Source organism: Rhagoletis zephyria, unplaced genomic scaffold (genome assembly GCF_001687245.7).
Source record: "Rhagoletis zephyria isolate East Lansing unplaced genomic scaffold, Rhagoletis_zephyria_1.1 Rzeph_scaffold_05979, whole genome shotgun sequence".
Classification (NCBI taxonomy): Eukaryota; Metazoa; Arthropoda; class Insecta; order Diptera; family Tephritidae; genus Rhagoletis; species Rhagoletis zephyria.
Window position 1 is genome coordinate 15,118 of NW_016163062.1, and position 23,217 is coordinate 38,334.

The 23,217-nt window shown below is 35.2% G+C and overlaps 1 protein-coding gene across 1 annotated transcript in view; it reads right to left on the reverse strand.

Annotated features, from left to right (window-relative positions):
* Positions 1 to 22,304, reverse strand: part of LOC108372694 (myosin heavy chain, non-muscle-like) — a gene marked incomplete at its 5' end in the record, with an annotated part of 30,467 nt that extends 8,163 nt beyond the window's left edge. Inside the window, 3 exons of the mRNA XM_017628440.1 lie at positions 20,197 to 20,360; positions 20,419 to 21,714; positions 21,774 to 22,304. Of these exons, the coding sequence (XP_017483929.1) occupies positions 20,197 to 20,360; positions 20,419 to 21,714; positions 21,774 to 22,304 (1,991 nt within the window). The remainder of the gene's footprint in view (positions 1 to 20,196; positions 20,361 to 20,418; positions 21,715 to 21,773) is intronic.
* Positions 22,305 to 23,217: the final 913 nt, after the last annotated feature.

The following is a 23,217-nucleotide window of genomic DNA, read 5'->3' on the forward strand; positions in this document are numbered from 1 at the left end:
TAAAAATGTAGAGAAAGAAGAGTAAAAATACGACAAAATATAATTTATTGGTAATGACAAAATACATTGAATTATAAGCTATAAAGACGTGATTATACACTAGAAAAACGTATTATGGGCCAAAAATAATAATGCTGAGTAATAATAATGTAATAATAAATAAATGTAATGTAATAATGTAATAATAATGTAATAATGTAATAATAATGTAATAATAATGTAATAATAAAATAATAATGCTGAGCAATAATAATGTAATAATAAATAAATGTAATGTAATAATGGATGAGCGATCACGGTCTGCAATTGGCTACAGCCAAAACGAAGATCGTGCTCCTCACCAGGAAACGGATCCCAACAATTATAAATATAATGGTCGGACCTCAACTCGTGACGACTTCTAGGTCTACAAAATACCTAGGGGTGAAGCTTGACAGCAAACTCACATTCTGGGAACACATCCATGGAGTATGTGAAAAAGCTGCGCAGAGCACGGCGGCTCTTAGCCGGCTGATGGCGAACGTGGGCGGCCCGAAGCCATGCCGCAGGAAGCTTCTGATGACAGCGGTCCAATCGGTGCTCCTGTACGGGGCAGAAATATGGGCTGACGCATTGAAAGTCAAAAAGATACCGGATTCAAATGTCTTCGGTACAGCGCAGAGGGGCACTACGCATTGCTTCTGCATACCGTACAGTGTCCGCGGACGCGGTTCTAGTTATTTCTGTCGTCATGCCAATTGAGCTACTTGCTTACGAGCGAAAAGAGATTTACAATCTCAGTGCCGAGATAGGTCGAGCAACTGCCGCGGCAAGGGCGCGCGAGCAACTGATCCAGCAGTGGCAACAAAACTGGAACGCGAGCACAAAAGGTCGATGGACACACTCCCTGATAGCCGACCTTCAAACATGGCTGAACAGACCACATGGGGAAGTCGATTTCTACCTGACGCAATTCCTCACCGGTCATGGTTACTTCCGAGAATATCTTCATAGAATGGGAAGGGTGGACTCACCGTTCTGTCACTACTGTGGAAACGTCGAAGAGTACACTTCTAAGCAAGTTAGGATTTTCTGCTTTTCACCACGTGAAAAAGCATCTCATCTTCCATCCGAATCAACCAAAAAGTGAAAATTGATTTTTTGACACCTAAGCCCCCTTTCCGTAGACCAGGTCACATATATCTAATTTTAATTTATTTTATTTCACACTTTTATTATATAATTAGTTAATTAAAATGTTTATAGTTTAATTTTACTAAAAAAGTCATAACCAACTGACTATAAACAACATTAAAAAAATATAGAAGTAATAATAATAGATTGGCGCTTACACATATGTTAGTGTTTGGCCGAGCTTCTCCTCCAATTTGTGGCGTGCGCCTTGATGTTTTCACACAAAGTGGAGGGACCTACAGTTTTACGCCGACTCCGAACGGCGATTGTATTTTTATGAGAAGCTGTTTTTCATAGCAGAAATACACTCGGAGGTTTGCCATTGCCTGCCGAGGGGCAACCGCTGTTAAGAAAAAACCTTTTTTCTACATTTTTTGCGTTGTTGCTTTGACCAGAGCTTGAACCCTGGCGCTGCGGAGTGGAAGCGTGCACTGGCACAATTTTGATCAGATCAACTGCGCCGTTATCCGGATCAACGTTGCCGTCTGTCTATGCTTTTAGATTTTTAGTAATTTGATTTGGGGTTTCATTAAATAAAAGTTGTTTAGTGTGGGTTCCATTATCTTAAAAGTTTGGGAAGCCCTGGTGCACTGTTGAGGTGAAATAATTAGACTAGTAAGGGCCTGTGCCAATCAGTACAAAAGTTCAATGTGATCGGACTTCTACCACATTGTGGTATTTCTACCGTTTTTTTTCGCGGTTTTGAGTAGTTTTATTTTTGATCGACATAATTTTCTTAATTTTAAGAGCAAAAATTGTCCAACACTAAACACTATATGGTAACGAGAATGATATAATACAAGACTCCGCATTCCCAGCGACGATGAAATTTCTCAAGTAAACAAAGCCGAATGGGAGGATAAAATAAACTGTAAAATAGTAAATTTTCTCAGTAATCAATTTTTCGATAGGAATCGTGGTTTTATTGTGTTAAATTGCAAAATATATGATTTATAAAGAGAATTAATAGCAGAAATTTAAAAAAACTGCGATTTTTGTGAAAATATTAGAAAATTTGAGGCCTTGCTTACTTTTACAAGAGAATTGTCAAAATCGGCAAATCCCAATTAGCTGTTTATGGAACTTGCCACATTTGTCCGTTACTTCGCGATGTGATAAAAAGAAAAGCTGGCAGCACTCCGCAAGCTTTCCGAAATCTCTTAAAATATGTTCGAAAAATATCTTGATATGGAAGGAACTGCTTCCACTGTCAAGGGAAAAAAAATTGGCTAAAGTCAGCGCAATTTTTAACAACTTCTATCTTGCACTTTGTTATACTAAAGTTATTTTTTTTAGAGTCTAATTAAAAAGTTTGCAATTTAGGTGAAACCTTGCAGAATTTTTTTAATTTTTGTACAAAGTTTGATCCAAACCCAGAGATCTACCACATTTTTTTGAAATCTACCACATTTGTTTTCCAGATTCTACCACACAGAATTTTTTTTTTAAATCCGATCACTGGTGCCAATTCGTAACTTTTTACTGCTGGAAATATTTGACAGTTGAATTGATGCAGAAGAAGACTATCGAGTTAGCAATTGAATCTAATTCAGCAGTTACATAGAAAATATTTGTCTTTACAATCAGTTGCTCATCCATGCATTTATTAGACCTTTTAGCAATAATAATAGAAATAAAACCACGTCAAACTAGTCAGGTAAGTGTGCTTACAAAAATATTTAAAACCGTGTACAATTGTTGCCAGTTATGTATATAGCTGTTCTTCTTTTTTGTTGCTGGCGGGACCATGTTTTCTTAATTTTTTCTAATATCCACTCGCCTTGGTTTTCTTCAATTTATGTGTATACATGCGTTGTTCGGTATTCTTCTTGATATCCGTGCTGTCAAATTTTTCACTAGCCCTATCGGATACACAAATTTTTATTCACCTGTCAAAAGTTTACTATCCAGAGTACTTTTCTATCAATTGGCACAGGCCCTAATATTACACGAAACTTTAGAAATGTGTAATAGTTCTAAATGATGACAAATCAGTGTTGGCACATGTAGCGAAAATTCCGTAGCCGTAGGGATTTCAGCCGAAAATATAAGTGTAGGAAAAAGAAGGAAAAGTTTCATTTATTCGCTCAAAAATTGCCATATTTCACTTCGTTTTTTATTAATATTTGCAGCCATCTTTACTCGTTGATACGAATTTTTAAATAAAAAACTGTAACGCAAATAACGCGATCAAGCAAATCAAACAGCGTACTTGAAAATGTCCCTTTAAAACAACCGTCGAACGGTAATGAAATAAACGCAGTGTTCATACGAGCATATTCACAATGAATAACTAAAAATTGTAAAATCATAATTCTGTTGACTAGCTATTGCCAGATGTGATTTTACAGCTAAATATCATGCGAGTAGAAGAACACCAATCACTGATATTGTGGCATTGTGGCCAGTGTTGCCGTTTTGATACATATGTATCAAATTGGATACATTTTCGCCTTAAATGGTGAGGGATACTTCGTTTTTTTCCTCAGTGTAAATTTGGATACCTTTTCCCATAAGTATTCGTAACTTGAAGGAAATTTTTTTATTTATGTACGAGCTATTATAGCGTTTTTAACAGTTGGCTGCTCTTCCTCCAAGCAAGAAATTTTCCTTTATTCTGGTCACTTTGAAAAATTAATTTTTTAGCTACATAAACGTGCATTTAATTAGCACCAAGCAGTTTGCAAATTTTGAAAAGTTTTCTGACGAGTAGTAGGTAGCTGTAATGCGAAAAAATCAACCTTTACATCCCGAGCAACCCTTTTCTTAGCATTCAAAGGAAATTGACAACCATGCCGATGACTAATTTTCAACAATAACTTGACTGTACTAAAAATAACTTATAAGCTCTAAATGTTCAGTTATATGTCGTTAAGCAAGAATTCAAACAAGCCGGAAATAGAATTGCAGACAAATGCAAGTTCTTGAGAAATTTTTCAGTCTCATAGATAGCTCCCAATCCATCATTGAAAAACACTGTTCCCAAATCCGTGTCTAACAGCCGCACTCAGAGTCGTTTAATGATTACTTAAGGTGTCCTGATTTAAAAAATTAAAGTTAAGTAAACAAAAACCTTTACTTGACTTTTTAACGAATGGTTTTCAAATTTTTTGTTTGTTTTCAATAAATTTTAATTTCGTTAACGTTGCTGTAATAGTGGCAACGGCCCAGTGAGCAGAGCACTTTCATACTATTCAGGAGATCCGAGTTCAATCCTCGGCAAGGAATTCTTTTTGATANTAAATGTTCATTTATATGTCGTTAAGCAAGAATTCAAACAAGCCGGAAATAGAATTGCAGACAAATGCAAGTTCTTGAGAAATTTTTCAGTCTCATAGATAGCTCGCAATCCATCAGTTTGATTGAAAAACACTGTTCCCAAATCCGTGTCTAACAGCCGCACTCAGAGTCGTTTAATGATTACTTAAGGTGTCCTGATTTAAAAAAATTCTCTCTCAGAGTCAGTTAATGATTCGTTAACGGCTTTTAATGAACATTAAAGTTAAGTAAACAAAAACCTTTACTTGACTTTTTAACGAATGGTTTTCAAATTTTTTGTTTGTTTTCAATAAATTTTAATTTCGTTAACGTTGCTGTAATAGTGGCAACGGCCCAGTGAGCAGAGCACTTTCATACTATTCAGGAGATCCGAGTTCAATCCTCGGCAAGGAATTCTTTTTGATACAATTTTTTTAAGATGTATTGCAGAAAAAATTCATATTTTTTTATTTTATTTAACGCTTGGAAATTTTTTTAATTCATCTTTATTCTTTTACTTTCAGCTTCTCAAATTTTTAGTTTTTCCTGTTTTAAAAAGATATTTTTTTCATTTCGTATAGTTTTTAGAAAACTTATTGCTAAACGATAAATATAATAACACTATTAGCACATCTTTCAATTACTCATTCGAAATACAGAAAAGAGCTTTCAAGATAGTTGCCGAAATATAGACTTTTGTCTCTCGAAAGACTGAGGTGAGTTGAAAGACAGATGCCAGAATTAAATTTAAAAAAATTTGTTTCCTTTTTAAAGCAATAAAATCTATAAATCAAAAGAAAATTACATTAAAAAAGCAAAAAAATTCAATAAATATAGTTTATAATATACAAATTCATATATGTAATACTTCTATATTGGCAGTAAGCTAATTTCTCAATGTGTAAGCATTCCGAAATCAAAACGAGACAGTCTAGTACCGTTTTTGTCAATGTATTGTGTACTTCAGTGCCGTTTTTGTATATGTGTACATGTTTATTTATAAACGTATGTGTTCCTTTTCTTTCGTACGTGTTTATTGATATATCTGTACTGTAGTGTTTTCGGACGGTACTAGCTTTTACTGCCAATATAGGAGTATTACATATATGTAAAAATTAAACAAGAAAAAAATGAAAATCGAAAAGGAAAATTTTCCTGCCCTAGCACTCGAACTCGGATCTCTCGCATGGCACGCCAGTGCTCTGCTCACTCAGCCATTGCATCTGTTGAGCCAGTGCGCGCAAAACGATATAAATACTTATTTTTATATTTTATTTCAAACTGAACGAAAAAAGTGAGTGATGCTACAAAAATGAAGGGCCGCAACTGGGGTCATACTTAAATTTTTTATTTCATAATTTTTAACTCTGAGAGGAAATATTAATTAACAGATTTAACGATCATTAGTTAAGTGGCCGTTAGAGCTATTTTAAGGAACGTTTCTGAGTGCGGCTGTAAGTATGGGAAAATACTGGCTACATGTTAATAAGTTTGTTAAGGGGCCGAGTTTCTCTCCCATAGATGTATTGTAAAAATACCCGATCTTTTCGGTGGATACATTTGGATACAATTTTCCATTTTTTATGGATACTATAACGGCTAAGGAAGTGGCAACACTGATCGTGGCCTAGCAGTAGCAATCACCATAAGCCATTTTTAAATCACAGTGATAAAATCACCGGTAGTGAAATACCGCTCATCACTACTTAAGAGTTATTAAGAATTAAAAACTACGGCCCGTAGTTAAGCCAAGAATGATAGAATTCAAGATTGCGCATTCCCGAAGCGATGACATTTGTGGATTAAAAGTAAGCGAAGCGAAATAGAAGGATAAACAAAAATGTCAGATTAGTAAATTATCTTAATATTCCATTTTTCGATAGGAAACGTGTTTTAATTTCTTTAAATTGTAAAATATAAAGAAAATGTGAAAAGGCGTTGATTTTAGTGAAAGTATTAGTGAATTTCAGTGCATTTAAAGTTTTTAAGGCGTTGTTTACTATAAACCAAGAACTATCAAAATCGGCGAAACCAAAGTAGCGGCTTGCCAAGAATGAATACACGATTGCGCCAATCGAGCTGAGAGCAACTGGCCGTGACGTCAACAAATACCAGAATGAGAGAGCAAGATGAACTTGACAAGAAAAAGAGGAAGCATCGAACAAAAGGCGGTATTGTCAAGTTTTGAATTTGAAAAAGCACAAAATTTTTATTGGTGTATTTAATGGACTTTATATGCATACATAATTTTATTGTAAAGATGCCGATTCAAATTAATACAAATCAATGTTTCTTGCACGACGGTCGATTTCTTGGGGCATGATTGAAGGTGCTGCCACATATTGCCACTGTGCCATGATTTTGTTTAAATTTTTGTAAAGTTGCTCACCACACTTACGATTGCTATAAATTTTGCTTCCATTTTTTTAAGATTTTCAAATTTGGTGTCTTCAAACCCAACCAAACAAAAGTATTGTATGACGTCAGCGATTGGGTAGATGCTGTCAAACCGACGAAGAGAGGGTTAGCGGTCCTTGAATTGCGCGACCTATATTTTCTGAATCGTGGCGGTTTGCTACATCGTGTAGTTAGGCGCCAGTTATGCTTAGGCTTTCTGCACATTGCTGGTCCAATCATACATAGTTGCTTCATCATCACAATCATGAGCGACGATTACATGACGACTACACTTTCGCACACTCGTCGTGATATTTCAATTCATTTGTCGTCTAAAAATTCACTTGGAGCAGGTATTTTCTGTTTTTCTGGTTGATATTTTCGCGAAATAATTACAAAAATCTGCCATTTTTAAAACATGGACTGTACTGCAAGAATTCTAGACATAATTTTTCAGTAATATCTCTTCCTTTCTTTTCCTGAAATGTGTTTTGTGCACGCACGCGGCCTTTTTACAATTTCGTCATATTTTATAAAAAAAAAATTCTGTAGAAATAACGGAAATTTATGGCAAATTTAAGCTGTTTTTAATACTTTTTTGCGCTGATTACGAATCCGTAAGCATAAAGTTTCCATCAAAGCAAAGAAACAAAAGGTGTTAGAACCTTCCTGTCTTAAATTAAAGCTAGAACTCTCGACTACTATCTCTGAAAATATCTTTCTTGCACCTTGACTTTATACTTTACTTACACTAGCCAGAATATGTCTCCGTACAGTGTTTTTTTTAATATTTGCAATGTTTCTCGTAATAAATTTTTTTCGTTAATTTTTAATAGAAATATAGTCATTCTGCATCAAATGGCATATAAATTAATGAGTCAAAGTTTTTACAAAATTTAGGAAGATTCGACAAATTTTCACCAAAATTTTAAACATTTAAACCAAATTTTTTAAATTTTTTTTTATAATATAGTATAATAAAATTCAAATTTTAAGTGGCTATAATCTACCGTTGATTTTTGAGAATTTTTTTACTGACGCTCTTCGGTATTTTTTCCCATACAAAAAAACTATCACGCATCCGCTATATGGAGAAAATTAGCAGCATCATCAGCAACAAAAATATATATATATTATAGCCACTTAAAACTTGCATTTTATTATACTAAAAAAGCTACAAAACTGCCCACTCAAAAAAATTCTAAAAAATTTGGTTTAAAAGTTGAAATTTTTGGTGAAAATTTGTCGAATTTTCCTAAATTTTGTAAAAACTTTAAATCATTAATTTATATGCCATTTGATTCAGAATCAACTATATTTCTATTAAAAATTAACGAAAAAAATTTATTATTATTGCAAATATTAAAAAAAAACACTGTACGGAGACATATTCTGGCTAGTGTATATACTTTTGTTTGTTTTTATTTTATTTTAGAAAAAATGAGGAACAAATTGAATCCATTGTGGTAAACCAACTGTACTTTGAATTCTTGTACAAATATATAACTTTCTCGTGATTCCAGAAAACTATAAAATATAATAAAATATTACAAAACTATTAGCACCAATAGCTGACACTCCGAATATACAAATAAGCCACAATACTCGCTAGTGTAATTTTATAATATTGTACATACGTTTCAAAAAATAAATAATAAGCATTCAAAATCTAAAAAAATACATTTTTAGAACAAAAACGTGTAATGTGCAAATATAGGACTTGGCATAAAACGCACATTTCATAAAGAGCACGCAATCCTTTCATCGAAAGGGGTCAAAATCCAATGCAAACAATCAGCCTCAATGCGTGAGTCGTAAATTATGCTAAATTGTACGACTCGACAACATTGGCATTGTCTACTGTTGTGCAGAAATAAGTAAACGACGAAAATCGGCGAAAAAAATGCAGTGCTGCCAATTTTTCCGTATTAATACACTAGTCGAGTGGAAATTTTAGGCAATGACGTGAAATTTTCGATACGATTCGACTCTCGAAAAACGACTTGCATTCGGCACGACTCTCGCAATGAGGCTGTATAATATGTTTTCAAATACAATGTTTGACTGAAATTTTTTATATATACAGAGGTTAGGGTGCTTTTTTCCGAATATTGTTTTTTTTCACTCCTACCTCGAAATTTTGTGGAAAACACCTAAAAAAAAAGCTCCCTGAAAATTTACTCGCCAGGCTTGCAAAGATTTTCCATATAAAATACACGTAAACTTAGATTTTTTTTCTTCAAAAGTCTACAGCTCAGAGGCATTTTATAGTATAATCTTGGTCAATGATGGGTTTTCTTCAGAATTGAATGCTCTGCAAAAGTGCTCATTTCGGTGTAATCCTAACCCCCCAGCGAGGGAGTACGGGTAAATTTTTTCATGAAATTCTCATTTTGCCCCTATCTCGAAAATAACAAGAGCTACAGAAAAAATATAAATGACAAACTTGTAGGGCATTCAATTTCCTACAATATAGCTCTGCAATACCAAATCGCTAATATCCACATTTCTTGAGATATTAGACTTTGAAGTTGATCAACAATTTCTACAATTTAGCTTAATAGTCCATGCAAATTCCACACTACCTCAACTTTAAAGCCCAATATCTCAAGAAATATCGATGTTAGCGAATTGGTGTCCAGAAACCTTTTTTGTAGGAAATTGAGTTTCCTGCAAATTTGTAATTTTAATTTTTTCTGTATATTCGAGATAGGGGCAAGAAAGAACGAGAATTTCATGAAAAAATTTGGTTTAGTGACCCGTACTACCTCGCTGGTGGGAGTTTACACCGCAATGAACGCTAGAGCATTCAATTCTGAAGAAACCCCTTCATTACGCAAGATTATACCATAAAATGCCTCTGAGCTCCAGACTTTTGAAGAAAAAAACTCAAACTTTACGTGTATTTTATATGGGAAATCTTTACACGCCTTGGGCGAGTACTTAATGTCAATATTAAGCGTTAAAATTTTCAGGGAGTTTTTTTAGGTGTTTTCCACAAAATTACGAGGTAGGTGTGAAAAAGAACAATAGTTGCAAACAAAAAATATACATATTTATTGGTTTCCCTTCACAGAGTTCATTTGTTCTTGAATCGCTATTTTAAATTACTCCCGCTAAATCCACAATACGCTTCGTTCCCCTAGTTGCAAGGAAAAACAATGCCGTCACCATTAGGCTATTCAAAAAAAAAGTTTTACGGATACCTTAAAATTTGTTTTCGTTATTTATGGCCTTTTAACAATTATATTGAAAAATTTTTATTGAGCGTGAGGCCGTTTCTAATGAAAAAATGTCGTGGAAAAAGAACAATAATTTACACATAGGTTGAAGTTTTAGCTACTACCACATCTCCTCATCAGACATCTTCTCCGCGGTCACTGGGATATGAACCATTAAATACGGCCTCAAGCTCAATAAAAATTATTGAGATCTTAAAATAGTTTTTACCATTATTATCTTAAACTAAATGATGGCACATTTTTATGCATATTTCCCTCCAACAGGGGGGTTTCGAACCCCTATACTACAAAAGTACAAACATTTTCCAAGAAGTCTAATTAAAAAAACTCGAAATTTTTATGAAACTTTTTCGGATTCGGATGTTCGGATAGTAAACATTAAATACACAAAACAAAATTAACCAATACTTGTTTAAAAGCATGTTCACATTATCGTAATTTACGGCTCATTTATAATTTATAAGCAAATCATGCTGAAACAAGTAATTTCGCTTTGTAAAATCTGTCAATAAATTAAATAGCAATGAAACGTATTATCATAAATCAAGAACCAAAAGAAGAAAAAAAGATTTTAGCCCCCACTGTTGAAGAAATTTGAAAAAATGCCTAAAGGTATGCGACCATTCGTTTATTGAAATCAAGTACAAACAACACACTCGTGCTATAGAAATTATGAAAGAACATGTGAACGTACTTGGTTTATGTGAAGTAATTTGATCGAAAGAAAGTAATTTATGGTTTAATGTGAACATAGTTTCAATTCATAGTTGAATAGTTGTTGTACCATTTTGATATTGCACTGTACTGTTTTACTATTTATAAATCATTTTTAAACTCTTTGCCTTCCACACAAGCACTTACACAGTCCAGTACTCATTCAATTTTGATTTCCACTTATTCTTCTTCTGCTAGCTAATTTCTGCTAGTAAAAATTTCACTAGCAAGTAGTCTGTTCCTTTGAACTTCGGACTAAAACCTGTGGAACTGTCAAACTACAATTTTACTCTCTCAAGTGAGAGTAAAAGGAGAACAGATGCAGAAGTGCACGGGAACGCAAAAAGCACTATTTCCTGTAAAAACGTCAGTCTGTATGTTTACATGTCATTTGTACAACACTGATTTGGCTGAAATATCACTAACTATTAAAAACTATACATATTCAAATATTTCGTTGTTTACTTCCATATTTTTACAAATATAAGGTTCGTTGCTTACACTGCCTTCTGTTTTTGTTTGCACATGCAAATCAGCTGATCGTTTGACACTTTTCATGAACTTACAGGAAAAAAAACTCCGGACTAAATCCTGTAACTTCTGACTAGGAACAGTTGCTCAGTTACTCTCTCAAAAGTGTTCCCACTTACAGGTTTTATGTCAATAGGAACGACTTCCTGTAAGTTCTGACTAAATCCTGTAAACCGGACTGCTATTGGAACAGACTAAAGAATTTTCAGCTCTCCCGTGTTGTTACGCTCTCGATTCAGTGCTCTCTTGCAAATTTTTTGGGTCATTATACACTTTTCCAGTAAAAATTTGTAGGTTCCAGTACAAATTGGTACTGACTATTGGTCACTACACAAACCTTATTCATCTCTTAGTATCGATACTATCGAATGGTGAGACCCAAAACTATCGAACATATCGAATGATCGAACCATCGATAGTTTTGCAGCTCTATTGAGTATGTATGTACTTATAAATTTAAAAAGAAAAAAAAGCCATAGCAACAGAGGCTTTGGACGGACCGCCGAATGAGGGTTGGGTTAGATACGACGAAGCAGATTGGAATCTTATAATGATAATAACCCAAAAAACATTTAGGTTAGAGAACGACTAGAAAACGATTCGAATTCGAATGTGTTTCTCTAAGGTTTAAAGTTAGAAGACGATTAGAGAAACTGTCGAGAATTATAGCATTCTCTACAAAAAGGTGACTTATTTCTCAACATCGAAAAAGAGGTTAGATATCTTATCGTATTCTAACGTTGAATTCTAATTAGTTTCTAATGTCCAGTGTATTTCATTCTCTAATCGAATTCTAACAAAGTTCTCTAACCAGATTTTCGATTCAAAAACTACATTAGAATTCTAATGTAAAATCAAAATATTTCTCTAACGTTAGAGACTGTTTGCTGGGAATAGAATGGCGCTAATACAATGTTTTAGTGTTTGGCAGAGCTTCTCCTCGGATTTGTGTTCTAACAACGTTGGGTGTCTCCGCATGCCGGACACTCAGGCAAATGTGCCAGCGTCTAGTCTGCTCAGGTCCGAGTCGTCTCCGTCTCGTCCACGTCAGGTGGTTGTGTGTCCAGAACGGCATTCAGAGGTCTGGAGTCTACGTAACTTGAGACCGACTCCCTGTGAATGCCGCTCAGGGCCTTTCGATATGCTGTCGGGTCCAGAGGTTCATTTATGGAGAGCGAGAAAGCTCGGAAAGGTAACCGTTTACTTTCGAGCACAAGTCATCAATTCCATTCCCGGATGGCATTATCGAGCAATCGTCAGTGTAAAAGACAATCGAGACTTATTCTGGTGGTTGAGGGAGCTCGGAAATATAGTGGTTAAACACTAATGGGGAAAGTGGAACCCCTTGTTTTATATTTCTAGGTTTTCTCAATTTGTCTCTAAATATTACAGACTAGTGTCGACCACTCAGATAATTCGCCGACCACCGTCTGAGTCACCGTGGGAGAGAGGAGACCTCTATGTCTTCTAGTAGCGTGGAGTGACTGACGTTATCAAACACCTTTGACAGATCCAACGCTACTAGAATAGTTCTCTCACAGGGTCGGTTGCGGTTTGGGCCACGTGTTATCTGAGTGTTTATGGCGTTAAGTGCTGTTGTTGTGATGTGCACTTTACGGAAACCATGCTGGGGTCAGGTAGCCAGGCCTCTAGTGTCTTCGCTACCAGGGAAAGGAGTGTTATCAGGCGATAAGAAGGTGTATTCGAGCTGCAATTAATGCGGCAGTGTTACTTTTTATGAAAGAGCATCACGTTATACGCGAAATTTTGGGCGATTCTGCTTACATCAAGCGTTCGAAGAACAAACTTTTGACAATCAGTCAGAAACATACAAATTTTTACTGCGCAATTTCTGCAGCATTTCAGACGATTTTCAGTTGAGCATCAGCAACATATCATCAAGAAAGCAACAAAGCTGCAAATGTCTGGAATGACGATAGTGGCCATTGAAAGGTTGCGAACCTTGGCTAAATAGTCTGCACCTGCAGGACCCAAATTTTTCAGCATCAACATGCATATTCCGTCGGGTTCCATGACTTTGGAGGCTACGCCAACGGTTCTGATGCTTATAGCCAAACCATGGGTAGACGAGGCAGCGACCGTACAAGAAAAATGCAGCGATTTAGAAATGCAGAAATATTTACAGCTACCCCTTATCCCCAGACATGAAGATCCTTTAATTTGATGGAAGCATAATAACAAAGAATTTCCAAATTTGCTTCTTAGTCAGTGAACTCAGAAAGAGTGTTTAGTGCATCGGGTAGCATTTATGTTAAAAATAGAAATAGGTTGTTGCCGATAATTCAGAAATGCTTCTTTTTATAATGAAAAATATAGAAATTATTAACTTTAATTACTAATTAGATACTATTAAATTTGATTATAACAAGTAATTTTTAGCAAAAAAAACCCACTTAAAATATATATATATATATATTTCATGATCCAATGATCGGATCCAAACCAGATTAGTATGGGACCACCTCTGAGACACTACCTTTCCAATGCAGAAAGGATTAGCCGTCGACGTGGTCCAAAGTTATGCGGTAACATACATTAAAAAAAAATATATTACGACGAACTGATAACCTCCTCCTCCTTTTTTGGAAATCGGTTAAAAATACAAAAAAAAATCTGAACTAGATTTTTAAATGCAATCAATCTTCTATAATCGAAATCCGGCCGGATACGCCGCGAATTTACTTTTTGACATATACATTTCGAAGTAATTGGCAACTTTGCTCCAATCTGTTTAACAATTTATGTAAACAAACTAGCAAATGCTACTAGCAAATCGCGTACATTGGCTAAATGAGTCATGTGATCTCATGAATATCGTTCAAATGAAGCCCGTGGGGGTTTCTATATATTTCGGGTGCAGCGTCATCCATTGGGTCCCTTTTCTGCAAAACCTTTGTTTGTAATGAAATGAATACGAATTATGAATTCCAATAAGATTTTATAAAAAATACGCATTTTCTAAATACCTAAACTCCAGCGGGTCCATTTTTAGCAAAGGAATTTTTCATCATCTGTTAATAAATACGACTTTTATAAGTAACTCTACTCCAGCGCCACCAGCGTGTTTTCTAGTAGCCTATAATAGGACCTCCGAGAATTTGACTGGGCTCTATTGATTGGTTTTTGAGTTTAGTCCGAAAAACGGAAATGGCTATCATTTTTTTATGTATGTAATCTTCATTATCCTGAGTGTCGCCCGAAAAAAAATTCACGAGAAAATTTTGATTCCCCCCCCCATAGTAAGTATATGGAAACAAAAAGCGAAAAGTGAACCGGTTCAGGGAAGATGAAACTCATGATAAGGCTGAATATGTTTCGAATGAAAAAAAATCATCATGAACGTAATAAACGTTTCGAATGTGTATTAACAAAATAGGTTCATAAATACGGCTTTTATAAATAACTCGACTCCAACACCATTAGCGGGTCCGTTTTTCGCAAGTGCTTTTTCATCATGCTTACGAAATCGGTTCAAAAATACAACCTTTATAAATAACTCTCCACCCGCGCCACCTAGCGGCTCCATTTTTGGTAAACGTATTTTCCATTATGCTGAAACTATACATTTTGAATTTGAAAGAAATCGGTTCATAAATACGACTTTTATAAATAACTCGACGACTCGCGCGCCACCTGGCGGGTCTATTTTTGGTAAACGTGTTTGCCATCATGCTGGTAGCTTACATTTTGAGTTTAAAAGAAATCGGTTCATAAACACCTACCGAGTTTTCTGGTAGCCTATAATAGGACCATATATGCATGGTATAACCTCTGAAAATTTGACTGAAATCTATGCAGTAGTTTTTGAGTTAACTCCAAGGCAGGTTTGTTTTGAAGCATGATTTGCTCACCTGGTATAATTTCACCAAACTCACTAGTAACCACAGTATACAGTAAACCAGCCATTGAAGTATGCTTATTTGAAAATTAATACAAGAAATATTGTGCAGAGGATTTTTTTGTCATTAACCCATAGGTAACGACTGGTGCAAAAGTACCCACAAATGATGATATATTTGAAATGTAAATTTGATCAGCGAAATTCGGAAAAAAAATAATAATAAAACAAAAATATTGTTAATTACTACATGGGAGGTGGGCGTGGTTATGGACAGATTTCGCCAAAATTCAATACTAACCTAAATTATACCAAAGGTAACTTCGACACCGACTTTCGTCCAAATATCTAAATTTTGTTCGAGTTACAAACAGACACAACTGAACCAATTCATCTCGTCATTTTGAATATTTTGATATATATGTATGTACATACATGTATATATATTAGACTGCATCACCAAAAAAAGTTGCAGTTTTTCCGCCGGGATTTGTTATATTTTGATTTGTTATATTTTAAGAAGTCCACCAAAATATTTCGGAAAAATATTAAGATTTTAGTGAGCTGGACCGATTTGAAAACACCTCCAAAAATGTAGTTTTTTATGAATAAAAATGGTTTCTTAAAGAACTTTTTGAAAAAAGTCCCCTCAGATGACATGAAAAAGTCCCCTCAGCTTAAAAAATCTCCATAAAAATATTTAAAAATCTTTTCAACGGAATCGTAAGAACGAGATTTTTGATGCTGTTTTTTTACTTTTTTCAAAGATTGATTTACGAAAACCTTGAATAACTGGGCCAAAACTATTCTGATTTAGACTTAAGGGATCTCAGTGGAAACATATTTTCACACTGTTTTTATTTCTGTCCAAAAAAAAGTCATTCGTATCCCAATTTTTTATTTTTCAAATACCAACACATCTTAATTCAACTTTGAATAACGTTCGTTCATCCTACCTTTCTCTGTCATCCTTTGAATGAGTTTATTAGTAAAGAAATAAAAACGATGAAAAAAAACCTTTCCAATGACACCTCTTAAGTCTAAATCAGAAGAGTTTAGGCTGTGTTATTAAAGTTTTTCTTATACCAATCTTTGAAAAAAGTTAAAAAACAGCATCAAAAATCTCATTATTACGATTCCGTTAAAACTTTTTTTAAATTTTTTTTTAGATATTTTTATGCGATTTTTTTAAGCTAAAACTGTTTTGACATTTGGGGGCATTTAAAAAAAAAAAAAATTTTAAGAAACTATTTTTATTCAATTAAAATTCCATTTTTAGAAGTATTTTCAAATCGGTCCAGCTCACTTAAATCTTAATATTTTTCCGAAATATTTTGGTGGACGTCTTAAAATATAATAAATTTTATAATTCCAATGGAAAAATAGCACCGATTTTTTTTTGTATGGGGAGTGATGCAGTCTAATATATATACATACATTTTACACGGTTGACAAACGGGCTTGCTTATCTGCATAAGCCGTCTTTATTTGCAGTAACTCATGCATTATCCCCTTTCAAATATGAATAAGCGGCTGAACAAATACATAAAAATTTCGTGCATTTGTTCGAGCATCGAGATATAATTTTGTGTACATATTTCATGAAAGCTATGGAGGTATCCACTATAAGAGTGGTATATTTGAAAATTAGAGAGTTCTACCTTTAAACTAAATGATTCTCGTTTTACCCCCTAATGGATGGGACCATTTTCCAAAGTTAGCCCACCATTATTCACTCAAAGTTGTGTTCGGAACACGGTATGACTTATGTAGGAACTGCATCCGGTCATAATCGCTCACGCTTCACGCCTGATTTGCTTGGGATTTTGTTTTTCTCGTTCCCTTTTTTATGTGACATGAAAATATTTTTCACTATAAGAAAATATATTAAAATTGTGTACATTTCCATAAGTAACGTAACTCTTATTCTTACCGTTTTTTCTGGCAGGCTGTAGGTGTGTTNTTCTACCTTTAAACTAAATGATTCTCGTTTTACCCCCTAATGGATGGGACCATTTTCCAAAGTTAGCCCACCATTATTCACTCAAAGTTGTGTTCGGAACACGGTGTGACTTATGTAGGAACTGCATCCGGTCATAATCGCTCACGCTTCTCGCCTGATTTGCTTGGGATTTTGTTTTTCTCGTTCCCTTTTTTATGTGACTTGAAAATATTTTTCACTATAAGAAAATATATTAAAATTGTGTACATTTCCATAAGTAACGTAACTCTTATTCTTACCGTTTTTTCTGGCAGGCTGTAGGTGTGTTTTTGGTAAGTGTATTGGGTTTTTGGTTCAGTGTGATAGTGTATTTTGATTAAATTGTAATAGAAATAAATGAAATTGTAATAGAAATGAAAGAAATTGTAAAAGATAAAAGCAAATGCCAAAAAAAGGTGATCCCAGCTGTAGGCATTTTTTGGCAGTCAGCTGATAGTGTTTTTACTTATGAAACTGTACGAAGAAAGATGTCAACCAATACATTCAAACAAATTGTCAAATAAGCATATTTATATTTTTTGATTTGTCTGTCTGGATTACTGTATACTGTGCTAGTGACATTAGAGATTTGACACTCCCTTACAAAAGGTTACACACACCCTCACCCAAACATAGTGCCCTGCTAAGGGAGCTGATCTTGTCAAGCGGGAGNGATATAATTTTGTGTACATATTTCATGAAAGCTATGGAGGTATCCACTATAAGAGTGGTATATTTGAAAATTAGAGAGTTCTACCTTTAAACTAAATGATTCTCGTTTTACCCCCTAATGGATGGGACCATTTTCCAAAGTTAGCCCACCATTATTCACTCAAAGTTGTGTTCGGAACACGGTGTGACTTATGTAGGAACTGCATCCGGTCATAATCGCTCACGCTTCTCGCCTGATTTGCTTGGGATTTTGTTTTTCTCGTTCCCTTTTTTATGTGACTTGAAAATATTTTTCACTATAAGAAAATATATTAAAATTGTGTACATTTCCATAAGTAACGTAACTCTTATTCTTACCGTTTTTTCTGGCAGGCTGTAGGTGTGTTTTTGGTAAGTGTATTGGGTTTTTGGTTCAGTGTGATAGTGTATTTTGATTAAATTGTAATAGAAATAAATGAAATTGTAATAGAAATGAAAGAAATTGTAAAAGATAAAAGCAAATGCCAAAAAAAGGTGATCCCAGCTGTAGGCATTTTTTGGCAGTCAGCTGATAGTGTTTTTACTTATGAAACTGTACGAAGAAAGATGTCAACCAATACATTCAAACAAATTGTCAAATAAGCATATTTATATTTTTTGATTTGTCTGTCTGGATTACTGTATACTGTGCTAGTGACATTAGAGATTTGACACTCCCTTACAAAAGGTTACACACACCCTCACCCAAACATAGTGCCCTGCTAAGGGAGCTGATCTTGTCAAGCGGGAGCTAGACAACTGTTTTCTTTTTTGAGCAAACCTTTTATTATTGAATCATGGTTTTGAAGCGCATTAACATTAAAAGAGACATATCGGCATTTTTCCAGATTACGATGAAAGGAACTTAACCATATCTTTTTTGTGAAGTAATAGTGGTCTAAAGTCAATTAATATTTGTCAACAATTCGCATTTGAAAATGTTTGGATGTTCGACCCTTTTGCATTTAGTGTGCGATATGATGTGTGGAAATTTTAAGTCCATAATATCATAATATTTTGACTTAATATATTTGTGGAGCTTGTGCGATATGTATGCACATACATGTACCTATGTATTTTGAGGTATTCTTTAAGTCAAATTGAATAAAAATCTGAAGACAAAGCAAACTCTTATCTTTACATTAAGTGAATTTGGCGAGGGTTAATTTTATAGCATGCAGAGTTCGTAAAAATATAACTTATTTGGGGTATTCACAACGTTGTCGTAAGTGTCGTATTGTTGTATGTCGTAAACTTTAAACGTATAAAAAGTATATTAAGGGGGTTCGCAAAGTAAAAAGTCATATTATGCATTTTCGCAGTGTTAAAAAATAGTTGGTTGTGGTTTCACGTTCTCTAAACATTTATTTAAGCTTTTAAAGCTTACCACATACAACAATACAACACTTACGACACCGCTGTGAATCCCTCAATTGTATATTGTAAAAATAATTAAATACCGCATGCTTGATTTCAATCAAAACTGTATCTAAAAGCAGTTGGTTGGAAGGCAGTTCTTTATTTTGAAATTACTGGTAAGCATACACAATTTTTTAATAAGCCTACATACATATGTATAAGAAACATGGGGACTTTTCTTGAAACATTGAATGCTCAAGAGAGCCTGATCGCGGTTATTAAATTTATTTACTATTCTTGCTTTACCTGGTATGCATTATGGTATAACAATCATTTCAGAACTAAAGGTGCTACTACATAAATAGTGTTCAAGCATTTTTTTTGCAATTCGTAATGCCAAATTTCCTTTAAAACATTGAAATGACAAAAAATGTGTGCCATTTGGAAACAAACTTAATTAGATTTATACCAACGTAATGCCCAACTTTGTCATTAAAATGACCAGTGGAAATTCGGCATTAGGAACCATTTGTGAAATCGCGGGAATACATATACATATGTACGATTTGTTTTTTTAATTTGGTTCGTGATGTCTGTATACGGGGACTACTTATATAAAACACGTGGGTAAACTTGTATAGGCACGAGAAATTACGACGTTCTTACATTTTAAACTTTTCCCAGCTTAAATACTTAACCACTGCTTTACAAGCCTTCACAATTCATGATCAATGAAGCGTCCTTCTTTGGCGAATAGGCCTTAGCCTTTTCAGTTTCTGCCACTTGCATCGATCTAAAGTTTTGGTGTTAAATAATTTTTAAACTTGTTCAAAATAAATTCAATGAAATTAATCAAAATAAAAAAGTTTATAGTAACTCGATTTTAAAATAAAAAGATCTATCGCACGCGAAGCAAAATTGTAAATGTAATATGTTAACCTTCTTTTCGCCTTACAATTTAAGCATTTTCCTTAACTTTCTAATAAGCTTACCTTAACTTAGTTTTCAAGGAGTTGATCTCGCGGTTCATTGCTTCTTGGCTCTCAATCATGTCTTCACACTCACGTTGGTATTTGCGTTTTTGAGTTTTTTCCTTCTGCAACTCTTCTTCGGTTTCGTCAAGATTTCGTTTAAGTAATTTCATACGGCTATTAAGCTAAGAAAGATAAAAGTAATGGTTCAGCTGTGTTTCATTTAGTATTCATAGAATTTACCTTGTCGATTTGCTCCTTGTATTGGTCAGCGTGGCGACGTTCATCTTCGATATTCATCGTAAGTTCCTTTACCTTTTTATCCATTTTGCGGTTAGCTTTCTGCTGCAACAACCGTTCTTTGCCTTCATTTTCTAACTGTTCTTCTAGATTAGATATCTTGGCTTCTAGAGTTGCAATTGTAGCCTTCACTTTAGTGCGCTGTGCCGTCTCAATCTCAGTTAGTTTGGCTTTGAGCTCTTTATTTTGTCGCTCAAGTAGTGCACGTGTATTTTCGTTCTTTTGCGAATTCGATTTTTCATTGGCTAATTCGGTCGAGAGTTGCTCTATGGATAATTGCGCCTTGCGACTACGGTCTAATAGCACTTCTGAATTCGATTGCTCCTCTTCCAGCTCTTCTTCTAATGTGGCGATTCTCGCTTCTAATCGTCGCTTCTCATCGATCATAAGAGAACCCTTACTGGCATTATTGGAAATTTCTTCTGCAAGTTCATCACGCTCTGTTTCTGCAGAACGGCGAGCTCTTTCGGAACTGGCTAAATCTTCGGTTAACTGCATCACTTCAGCTTCTAAGGCTTTCACCTTGCGCTCAGCTTCTTTGCTTGCAGCCTGTAATTCTTCTTTCGCAGCTTTAGCTTCTTCAGCATCACGCAAAGCGTCTTTAACCTGAGCTTGCAGTTTTTTCGCATGCTTCAAAGCGTCTTCTTTCACTTTGTTATGCATTTCCATGGTTGTTTCAATTTCTTTTAGATCCCCTTCGAGCTTCTTCTTCGCTGCCACAGCTGCAGTGCGTTGCTTGCGTTCCTCATCTAACTCAGCCTCCAGGTCCCTTAACTGCTTAACAAGACCACGGCGTTTTTCTTCCGCCTGCTCTTCTTTCGCTTGTAAATCACGTTCGAATTGCGACCGCAGCGCCTGCATGTTCACTTCCAGGCGCAGCTTGGCATCTTCCGTCAACTGCAAATCATCTTCGAGTTCCTCGTTTTGAGCCTTCAGTTCAGCCAGCTGCGACTCCAGTGCACGCTTTGCCTTTTCCAACTCGTGAACATTCTTATCGGCAGTGCCTTGTGTGTTGGCCAAATCATCAAGTTCGTTTTGCAACACTTTTCTTTTGTTCTCAAGGTCTTCAATTTTATCGTAAGCTTCATCTAATTCGCGTGTTAGTGAAAGCACCTTGGTCTCCTTTTCACGGGCTTCCCGCTCCGCAGTGTCGCGCTCTTGAGCTATCTGCTCAGATATGGCTTTCTCCTCAGCAAGAATTTTATCGAAATTCTTTTGCTTCTTTTCTAAATCAAGCACCTAAGGGTTAAAATTATTAAACAGACTTGTATAACAAAACTTTAGTAGTCGTAACAAACCTTTGTACGTTGTGCTTCCAACTCAATAGTCGTGTCCTCAAGTTCCGATTGTATCTTCTTCTTACTCTTATCTAAACGATCATTTTGCGCTGTTAACTCCTTTACTTGCCTTTCCAAAGCTTCTATCTCTTTATTCAAGCGCTTCTTGCCCTCCTCCAATTCTTTAGCAAGATCTGCATCTTCTTCTGCTTTCTTTTTAATATCTTGCATTTGTGCTGTTACTTCGGCCAATTTACGCTCATAGTTCCGTTTCGCCTCTTCATCTTCTTCAAGTTGCTCCTGCAAGGCCTCCTTTTCCGATTCAAGCTGTCTTAGTTTTGAGCTCAGTGATAACTTCTGGCGTGTCTCTTCCTCGAGTAATTGCTGCGCTTCTGTCAACTGGGATTCCATATTACTGGCAGATTTCACAGCAGCAGATGCTTTCAATTCAGCCTCTTCCAACTGATTGGTTATATTTTCTGTTTCCTGCTGCAGTTTTGTGCATTTCTCTTGAAGCTCTGAACGTGCACGTTCTATTTCAGCCAGTTTAACCTATAAAGTTTAAAAATTAACAGTGTCATTGTCTGCGCACAAAACAAAATGAAATTTAGTTCTGGCAGTGTTTTTATGTTTTTGAATAGCTAAATTTAAGTATGGTTCAAGCCGAATTTTTTAATGATTTTCCAAGCGATTTAATCTCTAAAATAAATTTATCTTATTTGTGGATGTGTGTAAATTTGATTATTTGCAATAAACTTGTAATTTTACGTTCATATACCCACTTTGTGTGTATATTTTTATTCCCAATAATAATAATATATTGGCGCTTACACAATATGTTAGTGTTTGGCCGAGCTTCTCCTCCGCTTTGTGACGTGCGCTTTGATGTTGTCACACAAAGAGGAGGGACCTACAGTTTTACGCCGACTCCGAACGGGGATTGTATTTTTATGCGAAGCCGTTTCCCATGGCAGAAATTCACTCGGAAGTGTGCCATTGCCGCCCGAGGGGCGAACGCTATTAGAAATAAAATTATAGTTTAAAAAACTAAAAACTCGCTAAGTATCTTGAGAATGAAAATCGCTGCATCTTTTAGGCGCATCATTATTACATAGTTACATCCCAAGCTAATAAAAGCGAGGTAAAAACGGTTTTTNTCATGGCAGAAATTCACTCGAAAGTGTGCCATTGCCGCCCGAGGGGCGAACGCTATTAGAAATAAAATTATAGTTTAAAAAACTAAAAACTCGCTACGTATCTTGAGAATGAAAATCGCTGCATCTTTTAGGCGCATCATTATTACATAGTTACATCCCAAGCTAATAAAAGCGAGGTAAAAACGTTTTTTTTTTTCTTTTTTATGGTAGTCGGAACCTGGGCTTGAACGCAGGCCCTGCGGAGTGGTAGTGCGCACTGCTTCACCACAGCGGCCCCCAAAATAAATAGCTTGAAAATATTATGGTAT